We start from the raw sequence: 22037 nt of genomic DNA, 5'->3' as shown, positions 1-22037 counted from the left end.
TGTACCCCCCCCCCCCCCCCCAATTCAAGACTTCCCCTGTATAAGACCGTTCTTTTTCATATACCTTATTCATGACCTGTGAAAAGGGTATACTTTTTTGTGCCAGTCGAAGGGTTGCCATTTCTAGAACGAGGCAGCTCGTTTCCGGAAATGCGGCGCTTTGTTGGAAATCAAATGAGGTTTCGGGAAATCCCGATTATTCCAACTCTGCTCCGGATTCTTACTTTGCGCCCAACATTGTTACAGGAGATGTAGTTCGACAAAGAAACAGCAAAAGTTCAAATTCTCAATAAAATAACAACAGCTAAATACCCTGACGACAATTTTTCTCGGTGTCTATTTTTAAAGAAAAAATCAAACGATGCCTTACTATTATTACGACAAACAAACGACTGTTGGCAAATATGGCGACCTCCCTGATTCCCCATGTGTCCAAAGTGAGGTAGGGCTTCATCTGCTGATCACTTGCATTATCTCAGTTTTCTGACACCATCATTGTCATAATAAACATCTCCTCTGCCCCTTAAAATCCGCGCTCTATCCCCTCCCCCTGTTTCTCTCTCTCTGTCAGATCTCTCTCTCTCTCTTTCTCACACTCCTCTTCCTAGGATAGACCTATTTAAATCAAGTCTTGTTTATTCAGGAAGCAGCCTCTGGAACGCTCTTCCGGACGCCCTGCGGCAATCCACCAACACGGATTCTTTTAGAACCAAATATTCTTTCCATTTAATGAACTCTATGAACAAATAAACTTGATTGGTTGGTATGTTTTCTTTGTATACAGTTGTTCATTATCGGAATTATGGTTTATTGTGACAAAATCACGAAGATTTGGCTCTGTAATACATTGTTTTGCTGAGCTAATGTATTGTTGGGTTACTTTCCGTTTATCTTCATTGCTTTACACCCAATTTTGAACACTACCTTATGATCTACAATGCTTCTACATAATGCGCTTCATGTACATAAACTTATATGTTCTACCATTAATGTTTTTATGTAACCTTTTTCTAGTCATAGTTATAGTAAAATAGTTTAGTCCCTCTTTAGGGCGAGGGCCAGATGCAAAAAAGCATATCTATGCTTATTCTTGTCACCCTCGAAAAATAAAGATTTGTCATTGTCATTGTCATTTCTCTCCCTCTCCCCTCTCTCTCTCTCTCTTTCCCTCTCACCTTGCATGGCCATGCACGATCTCTCACTCCGGTTTGCTTATTTTATGCCTTATGTAAAACACACACACACTCACAAACAAATACTGAAAATCTCTCTCTCTCTCTCTCTCTCTAAAATAAAAAAATAAATCTCTCTCTCTCTCGATCTCTCTAATGTGGGTTTTTTTCTTCTTTTTTTTTCTCCCCTACTCATAGTTATAGTAAAATAGTTTAGTCCCTCTTTAGGGCGAGGGCCAGATGCAAAAAAGCATATCTATGCTTATTCTTGTCACCCTCGAAAAATAAAGATTTGTCATTGTCATTGTCATCTCTCTCTCGGCGATCTCTCTCTCTCTCTCTCTCTCTCTCTCTCTCTCTCTCTCTCTCTCTCTCTCTCTCTCTCTCTCTCTCTCTCTCTCTCTCTCTCTCTCTCCCTCTCCCTCTCTCTCTCTCTCTCTCTCTTTCTGCCTTTTTTTTTTTTTTTTTTTTTTTTTTTAAACTGTCATGCTTATCTTTTGTAATTGTTTTTTACGATCGTTTTTTTCCGTCATATTCATGTATTCCCTTGACTGCTTATAGTGCAGCAAGAATTCCTTGAAAGGTTATCAAAGGCATCAAGTTTTTGAGTGTACTGTTGTGTTGAAATAAAAGCGGGTTTCCATTTCATTTTTTTTCTTTTCAATTTTCTCACCAATATAAGCAGCTTCAAATATAATTGACCTTAAAACAAGCAGTTTGTGAGCATTTTTGACCGATATATCATCAGGACCCAAGCCAAAAACAACAAAAATCCAGCTGCCACGCCGCTTTTAATATAAATACCAACACTAAAATTCACCTGCCACCAAGCCTCCGCTGCAGTTGCGTCACTATAATTTATGCTTCAACCTTTTCTGTGTGTTCTCTAGGGTAAGCTCAGTGCTCAACCTTTTCTGTGTGTTCTCTAGGGTAAGCTCAGTGCTCAACCTTTTCTGTGTGTTCTCTAGGGTAAGCTCAGTGCTCAACCTTTTCTGTGTGTTCTGTAGGGTAAGCTCAGTGCTCAACCTTTTCTGTGTGTTCTGTAGGGTAAGCTCAGTGCTCAACCTTTTCTGTGTGTTCTGTAGGGTAAGCTCAGTGCTCAACCTTTTCTGTGTGTTCTGTAGGGTAAGCTCAGTGCTCAACCTTTTCTGTGTGTTCTGTAGGGTAAGCTCAGTGCTCAACCTTTTCTGTGTGTTCTCTAGGGTAAGCTCAGTGCTCAACCTTTTCTGTGTGTTCTCTAGGGTAAGCTCAGTGCTCAACCTTTTCTGTGTGTTCTGCAGGGTAAGCTCAGTGCTCAACCTTTTCTGTGTGTTCTGTAGGGTAAGCTCAGTGCTCAACCTTTTCTGTGTGTTCTCTAGGGTAAGCTCAGTGCTCAACCTTTTCTGTGTGTTCTCTAGGGTAAGCTCAGTGCTCAACCTTTTCTGTGTGTTCTCTAGGGTAAGCTCAGTACTCAACCTTTTCTGTGTGTTCTGTAGGGTAAGCTCAGTGCTCAACCTTTTCTTTGTGTTCTCTAGGGTAAGCTCAGTGCTCAACCTTTTCTGTGTGTTCTGTAGGGTAAGCTCAGTGCTCAACCTTTTCTGTGTGTTCTGTAGGGTAAGCTCAGTGCTCAACCTTTTCTGTGTGTTCTGTAGGGTAAGCTCAGTGCTCAACCTTTTCTGTGTGTTCTCTAGGGTAAGCTCAGTGCTCAACCTTTTCTGTGTGTTCTCTAGGGTAAGCTCAGTGCTCAACCTTTTCTGTGTGTTCTCTAGGGTAAGCTCAGTGCTCAACCGTGATGTGAAGCAGTTTGGCAAACAGTTTCTCTTTGATGGCCAAGATGAAACTTGCTGGAACTCTGATCAGGTAACTTATTTATTTATTGCAATGGATCTCTTGCGCTAACTATGTCTAGGCCCAAGGCCCCCCCAAAAAATAGGTCTGTTTACGGTAACCCGACCGACCCTAGTTTTTAGGCCTGACCCTAATTTTTTTTTTGGATCGTCTGAAAAAAAAACACAAAAAAAAACCGCATCCAAAATAGAGCTGTTTGTGCTCAAACAGCAGACGACAGAAGGGAGGTAAGCTCAAAGTACTGTTTATAGTTATGTTGGGCAAAAACAGGGATTGATGAGAAGAAATGAACTGTGAAACATCATAGAGAGGGGAGAAAAGAAAAAAAAAAAAAAAGCCGACCTACCGACCCTATTTTTTCACCCTATGTTACCCTAAACAGACCTATTTTTTTGTTGGCCCTATATGTTTTATGTTCAAAAAGTAATACATTTACTTTAGGCGTATAATTTGTGATAAATGGGTCTGTGGCAACCTCAACTTGCAGAGTTCTACTCTGTATTACAGACTGTTAATGAAATCACTCGTAGTTAATGTTAACGTTGCAATTTGTTTTATGTAGTGCGTGTGTGTGCCCGTGCGTGTGTTTGTGATAATATGTTTTATATTGCAATGTGTTATTCGTTGATATGTGTGTGATTGCACGTTAAATAATGTTATGTTGTAGTATTTTGATTGTACAGCGCTTTGAGCAGGGTTAAACCCTGGATACACGCGCTATATAAATATTAAACATTAATATTATTATTATTAACGTAACCATGCACCTTTGGCATAGCGCAATACAGCATGGGCAAGGAGAAGCTCACTGTCAGATAATTTTAAATTACTTCATGCACACCGTTAACACACCTAGTTTTATGGACTGTGGAAATGGTCTGGCAGCTGGAAGGCCGTAAGCTCTGACCAGGTTGCACAATTTACACAACCCTTGACTACCACCACAGTACATGTACTATCTTCCTGACAGAGTCTGAGGCTTAATGCCCCTAAAATCTTGGATTTTTGTGTGTGTGCTGTTGTTGATTGTCCTTAAACATACTGCTATGTTAGTTTAGGACTTGCATTGTGTGTGTTTTTTATGTTTCTTGCATTTGAATTGTAAAGCGCGTGGAGCTGTTATCAGAACTTGCGCTATAAAAAAGTGATTTATTATTATTATTTATTAATATTTGCAGAAAAAAAATGTTTGTCTGTGAAAGTGTTCCATGATTCTCAAGCTATGTTGACTTTAATTCAAAACTCAGTTAATGGTTTGATTTTAACAGTCTGAGAAAATGTGACATGCTTTTTGAAGGCTGCTGTATCATATATAAACTGAAGCCCATTGGATCTCATCAAATGTGATTTTTGCTTACTGTGTTTTCAACTTTCAGGGGTGCCCTCAGTTCATTCACCTGGAATTTAGTTCACCAGTAAAAGTATCAGAGGTTCGAATCCAGTTCCAAGGTGGTTTTGTTGGCAAGGAATGCTGGATAGAGTGTAAAAACTGTGAAGCTGGTGAAGATGCCTCATTGACCAAGATTTGCAGTGTTTATTCTGAGGACATCAACTCTTTACAAATATCCTTTTTTGTTTGTTTATGTTCCGGTATCTTCCTAAGTCTTGTTTCTTGTGTGAAGAGGGCGGGGAGGGAGGAGGGGGGGGGGGGGGGGGATAAAAAGAGATACAAGTATTTATCCCAATTTACATTCTGGGACAGGCTGATCTTTCTTAACCCAGTGTGGGATTTTCAGTGGGGCGACCACCCCCAACCCAGCGCGTCCCCGGGTGGCGGATAGGGGAACGGTCTTCAGATATGGAGATCAGCCGCTTGCGGCCGCGGACCAAACTGGCTCCGGGTGGGATCCCGGAAAATCCTCCCCCCTGTGCTCTCAGGGTAGGACGTACGGGCCATGAGCTAAGGGTGAGGTAACCCCGACAGAAAACCCTGAATGCTGAAGACGGAGGACCCGGGCCGCACGGCGCATTCTAACAAACCACGGGTACACGCACTTACGCAAATGATGCTCTGCGAACGCCAAGAAGAAGAAGAAGATCCCAATTTACAAATATGTTGTGTTTGTGCGAGTGTGTGTGTGTGTGTGTGTGTGTGTGTGTGTGTGTGTGTGTGTGTGTGTGTGTGTGTGTGTGTGAATCCATTGTTTGTCAGAAATTAGTTTCAATCTTGTGTGTAAAATCTTTGAATATAACTCTCTCTCTCTCTCTCTCTCTCTCTCTCTCTCTCTCTCTCTCTCTCTCTCTCTCTCTCTCTCTCTCTCTCTCTCTCTCTCTCTCTCTCTCTCTAGCCGGATCGATCTCTCTCTCTCTCTCTCTCTCCTCTCTCTCTCTCTCTCTCGGTGCACCCTCTCTTTCTCTCTCTCTCTCTCTCTCTCTCTCTCTCTCTCTCTCTCTCTCTCTCTCTCTCTCTCTCTCTCTCTCTCTCTCTCTCTCTCTAACCCACTGCAATTTCGAAATGCAAAAAGTAATGGCACATTTATATTAGCATTGAATGTTTGAATGCAATTTCCTTAATAAGAAACTGCTTTCCAGTGGAGCCAAGCCCACCAACAACAGCGCTGAGAATAGTATTCAACACCAGCACAGATTTCTTTGGTCGAATCATTGTCTACAACCTGGATATACGTGGTTCAACAACATGACAGGCATCTGTTTGCCTTCAACAAGAATTAACTTTGTTTAATCTATTATGTGTGATACGGTACTCTAAAGCTTGAGAAAGAGAAGAAAAGGACAAGTCGAGATTTTCTTTTTAAAAAGTATCATTATATTAGTGCAACGGTACGGTACCTGCAATGTGAGGCTTGTCTGATGAGAGGACACCTGCAAAGAAAAGACATCTTCTGTTGTCCCTTTGTCTATTTACATGACCAAAATATACCTGTCATGGCAGGCCACCTGCTATGGAGGGACACTTTTGGAGGCTCAAGGTTGTCTTCATCGCAAGTACATGTACCACTGTAATTTACAGATGTTTGTTCTCAGTTACTAAGTAGATGAGAACACTGTCAAAAGCAGAGAAAGTACACCAGGAGAGCACCCCTCCTTCACAGTTGTAACCTGTGCGTGAGGATCGTCCAAAATTTACTGTCAGTCTGTGATTGGGTCGGATGTCGTTTAGGGTTGGCAGTCGGCCAAACGCCAAAACTAATTTAAATTTTTGCAATATGCCAAATGCTTTGCTGTCATTTCGGCAAAAGTTAGATCAGCCTAAAATATTTTCATGTTGGGGGAAAGGACTGCCTTGAACTCTTCGCAAATTTGTTGCTTTTGAAATTTATTTTTTCTGTGTTTTTTTTATTTTATTTTTTATTGTTACCAAACAAACAGTATAGTAAGGCCAAACTGCCTCAGGGCTGCAATTACATGTATAAAGCTACATGGGTTATTCTCCAGAGCTGTGTATCATTTTGTGACAATTGCATTTCCAGTCCTTTAAATGATTATAACGTATATTACATATCAATTAGAATGCATTCTCTTTACATTTTTCAGTAATATACCAGTTAGATAATGATACAGACATGCAACAAAAAACATAGTACATGTATATATATATTTGTCGTTTTTTTTTAAATTGTTGGTGTTCCAATCCATATCACAACCTTTGATTTCCATGTTGCGAAGGTTATGTACTTTAAAACCCTTTGTAAATTGCTGAACGTAGACATATACAAAATGTGCAAGTATTTCTAATTCTTTCTCTGCATGCTAAGAATATATATGGAACCAGTATTTATTAATGAAATCAATTTGTACGGTTAAAATGTCTAGGTTAGGTAAAGATCGAAATATCACCTGCCTAGTCTTTCGGATGAGACGAAAAACCGAGGTCCCTTCATGTACACTACATTGGGGTGTGCACGTTAAAGATCCCACGATTGACAAAAGGGTCTTTCCTGGCAAAATTGTATAGGCATAGATAAAAAATGTCCACCAAAATATCCGTGTGACTTGAAATAATAGGCCGTGAAAAGTAGGATATGCGCCGAAATGGCTGTGATCTGCTGGTCGATGTGAATGTGTGATGTATTGTGTAAAAAAAAATAAATCCATCTCACACGGCATAAATAGATCCCTGCGCCTTGAGTCCGAGTCTGGAGATACGCGCGCAATATAAGACTTCATATAATAATATAATAATAGGATAATCTTCCCTGGTATATGTACACAGCTCTGGAGAATAACCCACATAGTGATGCAGTACTGAATTATGAAGATTATGTACAGGATATAACTGAGAAAAAACAACATGGGTATCAGTCAGTTTCATACTGTGAGTACATGAGGGAGTGTATCAGTGTGCATGTGTGGTCGCATACATGCAGAGAGAGAGAGAGAGAGAGAGAGAGAGAGAGAGAGAGAGAGTTTAGGATTGAAAGTGAGGGAGGAGAGATTGTGTGTATAGTATTTATTAAATGACAGAGCAGCATAAATGTTGTGCATTCATTTTATGGTATTTTCAGTGGGACCGTAAATAAAATAATTGAACATTTTATTATTTGTGTTGTCAGTTTTATGTATTGAAAGTGTTGTGCAGCGCATTCTTTGTTGTTATGTGTGTCTGTGTGTGTGTGCGTGCATGCATGTTTGTTTGTGTGTTTTTTATATTGTAATATGTGAGAATATTTAAATATGCTCCCTGAAAACTATAGGAATGAACAATTTGAAATAAATGTGAGTATAAGACCTTACAGACCCTGAGAGAGGAGAGTCACCCAGGTAAAAAAAGGTTCCACATATGAAACTATAGTAAATGTACCATGTACTATATATAATACTAACTTCAGATTAATAAAATAAACTGCATTAAATGTACCATGTACTATTTTATGTACCATTGTGGTAAATGTACTGAAGTTTACTATAGCTAGTATACTATAGTACAGTCCCGGGGTGCGGTACAAAAATGTTCAAAATACTATGGTACATTGACGAATACTGTAGTATACTATAGTATATTCGCCACAATGTACTATGATGTACTATACTGTAGTTCACCAAAATACTTCATTGTACTATAATATACTAGTACCTTATTACAGTGTATTATTGTACAGTTCACTAACTCCTGACAAATTATGTCTTTGGTTCTCCACCTCAAAAAACTGTCTATAACGGCGCTGTATCTGTATGAGCTCTATCTGTGCAAGCTCCAAACCAAGGATCTTAATTAATAAAGAATAATAGACGAGTGAAAACAAACAATTGTTCATGGTATATAATCTGATAGAGCTGAATTTTATTTACGGTTATCAAGTTGGTAGGGTGACGCAGACCTTGCTTAAGATACGTAGTCTATGCCTTGTCCCATCTAAGTTTACAATCATTTCATATTCAGAGTGAACGAATTTATTTATTTCTGAACAAACCCATCAGACGCGAATTATCAAAGCTGACATAAACACGCATACCACTGAGCTATCGATTCAACAACAGAGAAGAGCAGAGTAGCTTCCCCTGAATCACTCGCGCATGGGATTTTATTACGCTTCCTGTCGATGTCCGAAATCAACATGTCCAAAACAACTGAGGTAAATTTGTTGTTCAATCTTTGATAGCTGGCGGTGTCTTTTATGTCGGAGGGCTTGCATGAACTGTTCAAAGTACTAATCAGTTGTGCAATAGGTTTGGTTTATCTAAAAATATGGCTGTCTTTTCTTTCGAATTTCGTTCTTTTTTCTTCTTTTTTGCTCTCTCTTTCTCTCTATCTTATATCTAACTTTCTTTCTCTCTTTCTCTCTCTCACCCTCTCTCAAGGAGCATAGTCACACCAGTCATTTCTGAAACTGACATAGGTCTTTATTTAAGGCCCTTGTCCTTATCATGACAAGATTTCCGAACTCTACTACCACTGGAATACACTACCAGTAGATTACTACCACCACAGCCGCCCCTCCTGGCTCCCCTCCACTCTTCAGCCCTCTCCCTTTTGTCCCATCTCCCCTGTCATATATATATATTACCACACACACACACACACACACACACACACACACACACACACACACACACAGTGATCCACACACACACACACACACACACACACACACACACACACACACACACACACACACACACACACACACACACACACACACACACACACTCATTCACTCACTCACTCACACACCCCTCTCCCTCTCATTCTTTTCTGTGTCTGTTTAGTATTTAGCCATGATTGTAGAATCGGTGTATTCTATTAGTATTACCCTTGTCAAATAAAGAATTGTCATTGTCATTCTTTGAAACCATGAATTTACTCTATATGGCAGGTCAATTGTTGTCCTGTAGTATTGTACGTGATACCAAAATGGAGACTTTAATGTACACAAAATTACAGTGTTTGCACAGTTGGGAGGAATTTAAGCGATCTGAATTTCCCATCAATGGGATTAGGATAATAATGTAAATTGTAATGGAATGAAACCTAGCACAAAAGATATTGTCGACTACCTTATAGTTATAGCTGTCAATGAACCACCATTTGTCAATCGACCAGCCACTTTCTAAAGGAGGCCTTATGACCACCATATTGCCAATGTCACAGCTCTCGTTCAAGATTCCGATACCGGCACGGTTGGCCTAGTGGTAAGGCGTCCGCCTCGTGATCGGGAGGTCATGGGTTCGAACCCCGGCCGGGTCATACCTAAGACTTTAAAATTGGCAATCTGGTGGCTGTTCCGCCTGGCATTATGGGGTTAGTGTTAGGACTGGTTGGTCCAGTGTCAGAATAATGTGACTGGGTGAGACATGAAGCCTGTGCTGCGACTTCTGTCTTGTGTGTGGCGCACGTTATATGTCAAAGCAGCACCGCCCTGATATGGCCCTTGACGTGGTCGGCTGGGCGTTAAGCAAACAAACAAACAAACAAATCGTTCTTCAGATCTGGTCAACCCCATGCTGATGATATCACCTTCTTCTTCTTCTTCTTCTTCTTCTTCTTCTTCTTCTTCTTCTTCTTCTTCTTCTTCTTCTTCTTCTTCTTCTTCTTCTTCTTCAGCGTTCGACGGTTGTGTCTCATAATCGATTATATCACCAATTGTAAGGAGACCAAACATTGCTAGAGGCTCCCTTTTATTTGGCGATGAACTAGTCTGGGAGATTGCCAGTTCCACCCACCTTTTCTTTTTTCTTTCGTTGTTGTCATTATTGTTCTCAGTTTCTTTGTCTCCAATTAACCTTTTGATTCACGTTTTCCCAGGACGTGTTGACAATTCAGATTGAACTTGGTCATCGAGCTGACTTCAAGCCTAAAAAATCACCAGATGGATTCACACATGACTGGACCATGTTTGTTCGTGGACAGGACGGTGCTAATATTTATCACTTTGTGGAGAAGGTTGTCTTCCATCTGCATCCCTCTTTCAAGAACCCAAAGAGAGGTAAAGTATAGAATGCAAAGTGTTAACAAATTTACACATTTTAGATGAGGTGATTAAAAATGAATGTGAATATGTTTGTAACAAAAGAAAATTAACTCAGCTGTAGTATCTGTGAACAGAAATGGGTGGTTTTTTTTTAAAGTACTGTGATGGTATTCTACTGCTCTTCAAATTAAATGCTACACACCAAGAGAGAAATGATGATTTTTGTGTGTTTACTTTTACAGTGGAACCCCAATTTAAGACCTTGTTTTTATTTATTTATTTTTTATTATTATTGGGAGCTTATATAGCGCGAACCACAACTGTGCTCTCCGCGCTTTACATATTAATTTCTGCCGTTTGAAATGGAATTTTTTACAGACAGACAGACAAACAGACAATTTTTGAGTCACTTGAGAAAAAGTGACTATGTAATCGGTCAGTGTTAGTCTGTCCGGCCGGCCGTCCGGCCGTCCGTAGACACCACCTTAACGTTGGACTTTTCTCAGAAACTATCAAAGCGATCGGGCTCATATTTTGTTTAGTCGTGACCTCCAATGACCTCTACACTTTAACGATGGTTTCGTTGACCTTTGACCTTTTTCAAGGTCACAGGTCAGCGTCAAAGGAAAAATTAGACATTTTATATCTTTGACAAAGTTCATCGGATGTGATTGAAACTTTGTAGGATTATTCTTTACATCAAAGTATTTACATCTGTAGCCTTTTACGAACGTTATCAGAAAAACAAGGGAGATAACTAGCCTTTTCTGTTCGGCAACACACAACTTAACGTTGGGCTTTTCTCGGAAACTATAAAAGTGACCGGGCTCAAATTTTATGTGAACGTGACTCATTGTGTTGTGAATAGCAATTTCTTCCTGTCCATCTGATGCCTCATATAATATTCAGAACTGCGAAAGTGACTCGATCGAGCGTTTGCTCTTCTTGTTACACACAATATATAACGCATTCACATCGACCAGCAAACTTCAAGCCTATTAGGCGAACATTCACCTTTCGCGGCCTATTGTTCCAAGTCAAACAGGTATTTGGTGGACATTTTTATCTATGCCTATACAATTTTGCCAGGAAAGACCCTTTTGTCAATCGTGGGATCTTTAACGTGCACACCCCAATGTAGTGTACACGAAGCGACCTCGGTTTTTCATCTCATCCGAAAGACTAGCACTTGAACCCACCACCTAGGTTAGGAAAGGGGGGAGAAAATTGCGGCCTGACCCAGGGTCGAACACGCAACCTCTCGCTTCCGAGCGCAAGTGCGTTACCACTCGGCCACCCAGTTTTCTCACACTTTCTGTACATAATTAAGCCTCTGTACATTTACCCCCATTTTAAGACTCCTTCCTTTTCAAGACCTCAATTTCTCAGATTTGTTTGAAGTCTTAAAAGCCCCCCGCGGGTTAGGGGGAAGAATTTACCCGATGCTCCCCAGCATGTCGTAAGAGGCGACGAACGGATTCTGTTTCTCCTTTTACCCTTGTTAAGTGTTTCTTGTATAGAATATAGTCAATGTTTGTAAAGATTTCAGTCAAGCAGTATGTAAGAAATGTTCGGTCCTTTGTACTGGAAACTTGCATTCTCCCAGTAAGGTAATATATTGTACTACGCTGCAAGCCCCTGGAGCAAAATTTTGATTAGTGCTTTTGTGAACAAGAAACAATTGACAAGTGGCTCTATCCCATCTCCCCCCCTTTCCCCCGTCGCGATATAACCTTCGTGGTTGAAAACGACGTTAAACACCAAATAAAGAAAGAAAGAAAGAGGTCTTAAAAGGGTTCCACTGTATAACAATTACAATTTGGTATTCTGTGCAATTTTGCTTTACTGTGTGTAAAGATTCTTGACAGTTTTGTGGGGGCTTTGATCTGATGGCGTCATTTGTTTTCATTCTCTATTTTCTGTGATCACTCTTCGACCACAGGATGAATGGACAGTAGCAGGGTTGTCATTTGACACTGACAGTTGGTTAAGGCACACAAAAAAAATAGTCTGTTTACGGTAACCCGACCGACCCTATTTTTTTTGCGCGACCCTAGACTTTTTTTTGGCATTTGGGGAAAAAAAATTAAAAAAATAAAAATAAAAAAACGTAAAAATATTGTTTTTTGGAGAGAAAAAAAAAATATCCCGACCTACCGACCCTATTTTTTTGGCCTATGTACCGTAAACAGACCTTTTTTTTTGGCCTAAACACCACAACTTATTTGAAATGGTGTGGGGTTGTTCTTTCACAAGAATTGCCAAACTTTTTTTACAGTGTGGGAAAGGAGACACCAATGAATGCTTACATTTTAAAACTTCTGAAAATTGGCAAAAACGTTGATGACCAATGGGCTAAATTTGCACACACACAAAATCACAATGGGGAAAAAATCTGTAATTTTATTTTTAAATTAAGGAAATAATGGTATTCACTGGCATTAGATAGTGTTACTGTAGTACATGTAGCTTTTAAATTTGCATCTACTGATTTTTGGCTCACGAAGTGTAGCCTATGCGATCGTAACTTTGTCTGTCTGTGCGTTTGTGCGTGTGTGTGTGTGTGTGTGTGTGCGTGCGTGTGTGTGTATGTCTGTGGTAGAAACTTTAACATTTCCGAGTCTATGTGTGAGTGGTTATCCAAGACTATGGATAAAGCTCGCATAAGATTACGTCACGGTCAAAAGTGTTTGACGTCAATTAATGCATCATGACGGCATGCCTCCCTGTAGTCTTTCTCTCTCGCGTGGTGTGTGTGGTCTCGGTCATTGTTATTTTGAGCGGGCCGAGACTATTTGGCAGTCGTGTCCCTGTAAGTAGGCTACATGCAGACAGACAGATCTAGATCTAGTGTCTCTCTTTCTTGCACAGTGTCACCTAAGCTTACTGTGTGTGTGGGTGTGTATGTGTGACGGAGTGATTGAGTTTGTGTTACTGTTTGTCTATTTCTTACGTGAGCCTTGAAGGCTTCGCCTCTTGTTTCTGCATTATTTGGTGGTAGTACTGGTACTTTAATTTATTAGCTGAGGGCACAATAATATCTTCCTTGCTATTTAGGGTAATAAGTATAATTAGAGGTCTTCAGGAAGCTGTGCCAGGTACTCGTTTTACAGGCAACATTCCACTTTCACAAATTTGGTTTGTTTTTGCAATTAATCAGTAGCTGCAATGTATTCTTCTTTTTTTTTCAAACTGTTATCAGAAACTGGCTTGAAATGATGAAGAATGCTTGGTGAACTCGTACTGATGTGAGCCTCTTTCTTGCAGTTCTCAGTGAACCACCATACGAAGTGTCAGAGAGTGGCTATGCAGGTTTTGTCCTCTCCATAGAGGTTTACTTCAGAAACAAGCACCCTTACAGAAAGATCAGGTTCGAGTATGACCTTTTCTTGAATGGCGAAGGGGCACCGCCAGTGAACAATTGTCGTATTGAGAAACTCAAGTTCCGCAACCCTGCTGACGATTTCAGACAGAAACTGATGAAAGCTGGAGCTGTGAGTATATTTACCTCTGGAGCTTTGTTCACCTTGTTGATCAATTGTATTTGCTACTTTCTTTCTGCTCTTACTGTTCTAGCTTATTCATGCAAAACTGAATTGTGATAGATGTAATGGTTGGTTGGTTGGTTAGACGGTTGGTTGACTGTCAGTGTCAAATGAAGAGATTGAAACTGTTAGCAAATTGCCAAATAGAAACAGAATGTCAAACTGAGGAACCTGCATTGTGACAATGCACTCTGCAAACTTGGAACTTGTGCATTGTGCATGAACCTAGTCAGACACGTCTTTAGTTCAAGCTAACTGAAGAATGCTCTGTTCTTCAAAGTCCAACGTTCTTCAAATGTTTGAACTTTTCAAAGATACATTCTTTCCTGCAAATACTCTCATGCAAAGTGCATTTGCAGAATTAAAAACTAGATGTGCAAAAGTTGAAGCATCAAGAAAGCGAATCACATCGTTTGTGATCTCACTCGGCGTGCTTGTTTCTGCTCCAGCACCTTTCTGCCAATTGATTTAGCTCTTGTTTCTGGGAGTTGTTTTTAGCTTCTCACCTTTTTCTTTCAACATTTTCAACGAGAACTCGAAGTTGGTGTCAACAACACATTCAATCGGCAACCTGCACGACCTTCCCGAAGAGATTGTTTTATCAGTTTTAATCAGTTGCAGGCAGTGCAATCTGAATCATGATGCGATCTGGTAATAACTTTTTCCTCTGCAAAATGAGATTGATTGTCGGGCTGAAAGTTACAGGTTGGGTCTCATTTGTGGCGTTCATTCATATTTCTAAAAAGAAATTGCATAAATAAAGACATACACATGCCCAACACAACCTCCACACATATTTATATCACAAAAGCGTGGATATTGCAGTCATATTTGATGGACCCAAACAACCATAATATATATACAGTGAAAGTCTCCTGTATTGTCTTTTTGAGTACAATGGAACCCCCCTTTTAAGACCCCCCAATTTAAGACCTCCCCCCTTTTAAGATTTTACTTTTTGAGATTTTCTGTTCGTAACCCCTGTAAATTTACATTTATTTTGGGCGGGGATGTAGCTCAGTCGGTAGCGCGCTGGATTTGTATCCAGTTGGCCGCTGTCAGCATGAGTTCGTCCCCACGTTCGGCGAGAGATTTATTTCTCAGAGTCAACTTTGTGTGCAGACTCTCCTCGGTGTCCGAACACCCCCGTGTGTACACGCAAGCACAAGACCAAGTGCGCACGAAAAAGATCCTGTAATCCATGTCAGAGTTCGGTGGGTTATAGAAACACGAAAAAATACCTCTATTTAATAAGACTCCTTCCGTTTTATAAGACCTGATTTGTTCAGATTTTTTTAGGTCTTAATAGGGGGAGTTCCACTGTATACAGGGACTGGTGGTAAAGGGTGGCCGAGTGGTAAAGGGTGGCCGAGTGGTAAAGGGTGGCCGAGTGGTAAAGGGTGGCCGAGTGGTAAAGGGTGGCCGAGTGGTAAAGTGCACTTGCCTCGGAAGCGAGAGGTTGCGAGTTCGACCCTGGATCGGGGCGTAAGCAATTTTCTTCCCTCTTTCCTAGCCCAGGTGGTGGGTTCAAGTGCTAGTCTTTCGGATGAGACGAAAAACCGAGGTCCCTTCGTGTACACTACATTGGGGTGTGCACGTTAAAGATCCCACGATTGACAAAAGGGTCTTTCCTGGCAAAAATGTATAGTGTCTTGCACTGAACGAACATCACTTGCAGGGGCTCACATCCACGTCAGACATCGGACATACACAGATATTTTTTCCAAATGTCCTATACATTTTTCATGCAAGAGGATACATTCCTATAGTTTTTGTCACAAAGTGGTCATTGTCCGATTATGCTTTCATTTGATCCGGACGTTGTCAGTACTTTCCAATTTACAGTAGTTTGATTTGCTATTTTATCGATGTTTTGCGAAGCGATGTGTCTCTCCAAGCAGACGAAACTTAGGGAGACTTTATGTGCTTTTTATAGAGAATCTTGAGCTTCCAAGGGTCGCAACTCTGAATGCTTTGAGCCGGTTGACAGTTGCCTCCCTCCGCGTATTTTTTCCGAAAAAGCGACATGCCGCCAAAACGAATATTGGTGCCAGAAAAAAAAGTCCTATTGATTTATTTTTGCATTATCCAGGACATTTGTCCTATGCCACCTCTCATGAATGTGAGCCCCTGCACTTGCTCTCGTTTTGGACTTTACACACGTGTATGGAATAATAATAATAATAATAATAATAAGAACATTTATATAGCGCTAAATCAAAAACTTTCGTTAAAAAGGCTTGCTCTAAGCGCTTGACATCTAAACTAAAACGTCATTCACACTCTTTACAATGATGTACAAGAACTTCATGTCACACTCTTTCATTCAGTATAGACAGGGGTTTACTGGCACAGACCGACGAATCACTTGATGCAAAATTAAACTCTGGAAAACCATGACTTAATTTTGGTTCACATCTCTTTAATTCCTGTTCCTTTTCTCGCCGACCCAGCCAATGGCCGGGTGGCCACACAACAAGTAAAAATGCAGTCTACCCAAATGTAGTGGAGGAGTGGAAGGTTGTAAGAACGAAGCCCAAGTCCAAGCGTCTTGTTTCAACTTTTTATTCGTTGTACAAGAAAAACAATGCAAGCAAACGTAGAGGCCGAAGCCAAAACCTGCAGACAGAGAAGCAAGTGTAGTGACGTGTTCAGCTGCTATGAGCGAATGATTATGCTTATGCCTGGGGTTCGGCCTATGCATATAGCCCGTGCGAGGACTGCATACAAAAAGGTGTGGGCAAAGCCACCAATCAAAAGTAAGCTAACAAGACTGACATGGCATCTCATTGGTCAAGCAAGTAAACAAATCACAATCTTACAAACACACACGCAACCTGAAAGAGGGCAGCGACATTCTAACACCCTCTTAATGAGACTTTGATCTGAGCGCATCAAACAACATCTTCCGCGGCCCGGGAATCTACCCCCGGCTCGGTCATAAACTTGCGTAACTGACCAGCTGCAAGCCCGAAACACCCGTCTCTCTCTGGGAGGGCGGCTTGACGTCAACGGAACAAAGACTATGGTCTCTAGTGGACACAGATGACTGAGCGCGTTCACGATCTCCAGGTGTCTGGGCATATCAAAAACATAAAGCGATCGGCAAAACTTACACAAGACAGAAATGACAGAAAAACATTATAACGAATTAGTAGCCAGTTTAGCACTTGGCTACATATGAATGGATCCAAGTGCATTGTCTAGCCAATACCACATTTGACAGTAAAAGAAACCCAGGCTTTCAGGCAGGGTTCTCGTATTACGGAGAATTTGAGCATTATGTAAAAAAAAGAGATGTCTTAGTTCAGAACCACCTGCTGAGTAAGGAGTGGTGAAATCAAATTGAAGAGAATAAATTTTTATGCAAAAAATATTCAGCTATTTGTGGTGTGAGGGATGTTAATTTGGAATATTTTTAGCAGACGATCCTAAATGAGGGTGCAATGGCGGCGGAAAGAAAAGCATATAAACACCATAACTGATAACCATCCCATTAGAGCTGCATGTTGTTATTGATAAAAAAAATTCAGTGAAATGTGAGTACCCAGTACTGCCTAACAATTTTAGGGAAATCAAGGATTCAGGTACATGCAGCAAAACAAATGCTGCTTTATTTTGTAGCGAAGGTGCAAATAATCCCAGATAAGGAAATGAAAGTTAACTATTATGTTCACAGACATGTTTGTCTGCAGCATGAATGAAGTGGAAAATGGTGATCACTGAGGCAGGGGAGATCACTGTTCACATGTTGTTTGAGCTAACTTTTTGTTGAAATTGTTCCCCTTGACTTTCCTGTATAGTTCTTTGTTCTTTTAAAACAAAGTGCGGCGATCCTTTCAGAGGTTTTCTCAAATGCAGTTTCATGTAATTGAAGAGTATTAAAATTAAATTGACTAGCCAACCATTTAGAGCTTTGTCGATCACGCTGACGTTGACAAGCAAAAACTAATACCGTTGATTAACTAATAAATGTCATTCAGGTTTCCAGTTTATTGATCAATCATTTAATGTGTTGACCCAATCCTTCAGGTTCACTAGCTGTTTCTTGCGTTTTCACATACACTTTTTCTTCTGTTTTTGCTAGGGTAATAAAGCAGTGTTAACTGACACTCCACAAGTATTACCTGAGATGATCTCCCTATACCTGTCGGTTGCTATCTCCCGCTCCCCCCCCCCCCCCCCCCCCCGGCTCGCTCTCTCTCTCTCTCTCCCTCTCTCTCTCTCTCTCTCTCTCTCTCTCTCTCTCTCTCTCTCTCTCTCTCTCTCTCTCTCTCTCTCTCTCTCTTGTTTATCTCACTCTTTATTGCTTTAAACTAAGTTTTGAATACTACCTTATGACTTACAATGTTTCTATATAATGCGCTTCTTGTACAGTACCCGGCGAAAGAAATGCAACTCATTCGCGCCCACTGCTGGAAGTGATTTTTCATCATTTTCGAATTGTCGTAAAATATGATCCAGATAAGGTACAGGGTGACCCAAAAAAAAGAGTACCCAAACAAAACGTCATAAATTGAACAATTTTCATAAAATTTACACACACAAGTAGCCTCTGCATGATTTGCACAGAAAATGTTAGCGTTCTAACTTGTCTTTCAGGAAAGTTATGCTCATTCTACAGAACATGCTCCAAATGGCCTCCGCGCCGCTGCAGGCAAACTTGAACTCGAGTTGCATTTCTTTCGCCGGGTACATGTACATAAACCTATCATCTACCATTAGTTATGTTTTTATGTAACCTTTTTTTTTTTTTTTTTTTTTCTTAGTTTTAGAAAAGTAGATAAGTCCCTCTGTGGGGCATCAGGGCCAGATGCAAAAACAGCATATGTATGCTTAATCTTGTTACCCTCAAAAGTAAATATTTGACATTCACTCTCTCTCTCTCTCTCTCTCTCTCTCTCTCTCTCTCTCTCTCTCTCTCTCTCTCTCTCTCTCTCTCTCTCTCTTTTTTTTCTGATACTTGTGGTTTGATGGCTCGAATGTGCATGTACTTTTTTCACTCAATAATCGGAGATCAATGCTCAAGAAAAGAGCATAGTGTTAGTGCTTTATTGTGTGTGAAAGAAAAGACTGAAGACAATGGATGGCTTAAAAACTGTATGTGTACACTAGCTGCCATACTAGTATTGATTTTTGGACAGTGATAATCCATTCAGTAAAGTTTCTCTACAGAAAGAGTAGTCCTGGTGAAAGCTTATTTCAAGGGCTAACTAGAAGTAGAACTGCAATTCCTGTGTATGCTCAGAAGAAAAGGGACATAGCTCACAACCTTTAACTTAAACTTATGCTTCTAAATGTGTCTAAAGAAAAGGAAGAAAAGAGAAAAAAAAGCGGACGACCAAGAAGAGTACCATTCAAAATACCTGTTTGTCATCAAAACCTTTTTGAATGCGGTTGTGGTGGATTGACAGCTGTCATTGGAGATTTAATCATTATTGATTACTTGGGTCGGAGAGTCTTTTCTCGAGACTGTGTTGTGCTTCTTTCTTTTACGAGGAGGGTCTTACTGTTGTATTAGTTTCAGTAGGTAAACATTTCCTACCAGTGTGCGTAAATACTGTCCTGGTACACAGTATCAATAGTGTGCTGCAGTTGTGAGGTTCTCAGCAGATGCCTTGTAATCAATAAGCATCGGAGACTTGGAAGTTGATACGCCTCTGCTAAAAGGTTGCAGGTAGAGAAAGAACTTATGTCTTTCCTTGGTACAGCTTTGAACTTAAAACGCGTGCATGCAGAACTGTCAGACTCGCGCTATAAAGAGAGGTAAGAGTGTAAACAGGTGTTCTGTTTGAATGTTCAAGTGTCAGTTGAGGTCTGGTTTTTGTGCAAGGTAAGCCTTTTGCTCTTTTGTAATACAATAGGACTCATGACGTACCGTGTATCCCTTTTTTCTGTTGGATGGTTGATGTTTTTGTTCTGTTTTGTTGTTGTTGGTTTTTTTATACCAGATATGGTAGAAGAGATTGCTCAGTGCCATGCATTTTTCAGTTTTTGAAGTTGAGAGGATTAGGGACTGGAGTGTGACCCCCCCGCGGGTTAGGGGGAGTCCCATATTGGTTGGGACGAGAAAGAATTTACCCGATGCTACCCAGCATGTCGTAAGAGGCGACTAACGGTTCTGTTTCTCCTTTTACCCTTGTTAAGTGTTTCTTGTATAGAATATAGTCAATGTTTGTAAAGATTTTAGTCAAGCAGTATGTAAGAAATGTTAAGTCCTTTGTACTGGAAACTTGCATTCTCCCAGTAAGGTCATATATTGTACTACGTTGCAAGCCCCTGGAGCAATTTATTGATTAGGCCAACAACAAAAAATTGTCTGTTTCTGGTAACATGGCTAAAAAAAATAGGGTCGGTAGATCGGCTTTTATTTTATTTTTATTTTTTTCCCCCAAATGTAGACCAATAAAACTAACTTTAAAAATCACGCAAAGAGACTGGATTCACTATACATAGAGACAAGACACTCAACACATTTACAAATCTGTGACAAAGACTGAAAGAGTATGACATGTTAAGATGTTTTTCTTTGTTTACCTGGTCTGATCGTCAGTGACCAGTCAAGGTCGTATTCGTCAGCTTTCACCTGCACCGAATGTTTTTTCAAGTCAAACTCGGGTGTATGGATATCATGAAACACATCCCGGAGCGTGAATGTTTCAGGATACGCACTAATAAGTTTAACTCCCGTTTTATCGTGCACGCACTTCTCCAGCGTCAACGCCAGAATGTGTCGAACATCACCTTTAGATTCCATATTTCAACGCAGCGTGAATGCTTCGGTGTTTGGTGGTTTTACAGGAAGTACATAGAGTGATGTCCCTTACAACTGTGATGTAGGGTTATGCCCCTTCAATCGTCAGGGGACTTTCGTTTTCACACGTTTTTGTTGTTCATTTTCTCACCCTGTCCTTATACCACCCCCAAAAAAATAAAAAAATTTGAGTTTGGAAAAAAAAGTTTAGGGTCGGCGCCGAAATTTAGGGTCGGTCGGGTGACCAGAAACAGACAATTTTTTTTTTTTGGCCTTAGTGCTTTTGTGAACAAGAAACAATTAAAGGCACAGTAAGCCTCCCGTAAACCATCACAGAGCTCCCCGAGCGTCTAAATACAGTACAAGCATACTTCCATTTGAACGCTCACCGAACGGGAACATCCTGGCTGCTTTCTGTCGAGCGTGAGACATTTTCAAAGAATTTATTTTCGTAGACTTGTTCCGTTAACAACAACGGCGCCTCGTTTTTGCGCTAGACCTAACTTTTAAAATCTAAATAATAAATTGACAGCTTGTTACACAAACATTCTTTAATCATAAAAGAATTCGTTTTTCATCAAGACAAGATCAGAACAATTCGAAGTTGTGAAAGTTTAAAAAAAGAAAAGCCCGGAAGCAGGGTCACGCAGGGGTCGTAGCAGACGACGGCCGGTTTATCAGTGCAAATCGCCGTTCCTCTCAACAGTCAAAAGCCATCGCTAGAGTTCTTGTGAACCACAGCCGTTGTTTCGTGCATAAAAAAACCGTGCTATTGTAGATAAGCTCACGTCGAGTCGCATTCAAACGACTAACTATGACGACTGCATTGTGAAAGGGAAAACTGGATCACACGGGTTCACGATGGCTCAGGGGTAAGATAAACCACGCAAAAATAAATTCTTTGAAAATTGTTCGCTCTTTACGGAGGGCACCTAGGATGTTCTCAATTGGTGAGTGTTTAAATGAAAGGGTGTTTGTACTGTGTGTAAAAGCCTGACCGTATCTGTGATGGTTTACGGGAGGCTTACTCTGCCTTTAACAAGTGGCTCTATCCCATCTCCCCCCTTTCCCCTATCCCATCTCCCCCCTTTCCCCGTCGCGATATAACCTTGAATGGTTGAAAACGACTTTAAACACCAAATAAAGAAAGAAAGACTGGAGTGTGTGTGTGGGGGGGGAGGGGGGGGTGGTATTAGTTTGTTAGTGCCAATTTCTGTTTTCATTACTGTATTGGTAAAAACATTGTATGATATAGATTAAACACTTTAGAAACGGGGGAATGTGTTTGCAAAGGAATACTTAACCCTTACACTGGTGCAATTCTGTAACACATGTTACATAGCCACTGGTGAATTAACAATAACAGAGA

At 40.6% G+C, this 22037-nt stretch overlaps 2 protein-coding genes across 4 annotated transcripts in view; both read left to right on the top strand.

Moving 5' to 3' along the window:
- Window positions 1–388: 388 nt before the first annotated feature.
- Window positions 389–7497, top strand: LOC138948127 (nuclear receptor 2C2-associated protein-like). The gene is made up of 4 exons (XM_070319644.1): window positions 389–442; window positions 2921–3011; window positions 4376–4561; window positions 5522–7497. Exons 1-4 carry the CDS (start codon window positions 405–407, stop codon window positions 5639–5641), a joined length of 435 nt encoding a protein of 144 aa, XP_070175745.1. The 5' UTR covers window positions 389–404; the 3' UTR covers window positions 5642–7497.
- A 967-nt stretch (window positions 7498–8464) lies between these two features.
- LOC138948064 (protein ENL-like) overlaps window positions 8465–22037 on the top strand; it is a 39422-nt gene continuing 25849 nt past the window's right edge. For 2 of the 3 annotated variants that reach the window (XR_011449874.1, XM_070319595.1), the window contains exons 1-3: window positions 8465–8533; window positions 10204–10384; window positions 13637–13863. Coding sequence is in view for 1 of the 3 variants with exons in the window: in XM_070319595.1 (XP_070175696.1) it covers window positions 8501–8533; window positions 10204–10384; window positions 13637–13863 (441 nt within the window). In the remaining 2 variants the exon portion in view is untranslated. Of the gene's footprint in view, window positions 8534–10203; window positions 10385–13636; window positions 13864–19418; window positions 19681–22037 lie in introns of those variants that run through there. The other variant, XM_070319629.1, reaches the window with a different exon arrangement.

Source organism: Littorina saxatilis, linkage group LG1, assembly GCF_037325665.1.
Source record: "Littorina saxatilis isolate snail1 linkage group LG1, US_GU_Lsax_2.0, whole genome shotgun sequence".
Classification (NCBI taxonomy): domain Eukaryota; kingdom Metazoa; phylum Mollusca; class Gastropoda; order Littorinimorpha; family Littorinidae; genus Littorina; species Littorina saxatilis.
The sequence above is the reverse complement of the archived record's forward strand: the minus strand, read 5'-3'. Positions and strand labels throughout refer to the sequence as shown.

Excerpts from the sequence above, each read along its gene's own strand:
- LOC138948127 (XM_070319644.1), top strand. The coding sequence starts at position 405 with ATGGCGACCTCCCTGATTCCCCATGTGTCCAAAGTGAG. Across the intron at positions 443-2,920 it reads CCCCATGTGTCCAAAGTGAG|GGTAAGCTCAGTGCTCAACC; the intron begins GTAGGGCTTCAT and ends TGTGTTCTCTAG. Across the intron at positions 3,012-4,375 it reads CTTGCTGGAACTCTGATCAG|GGGTGCCCTCAGTTCATTCA; the intron begins GTAACTTATTTA and ends TTCAACTTTCAG.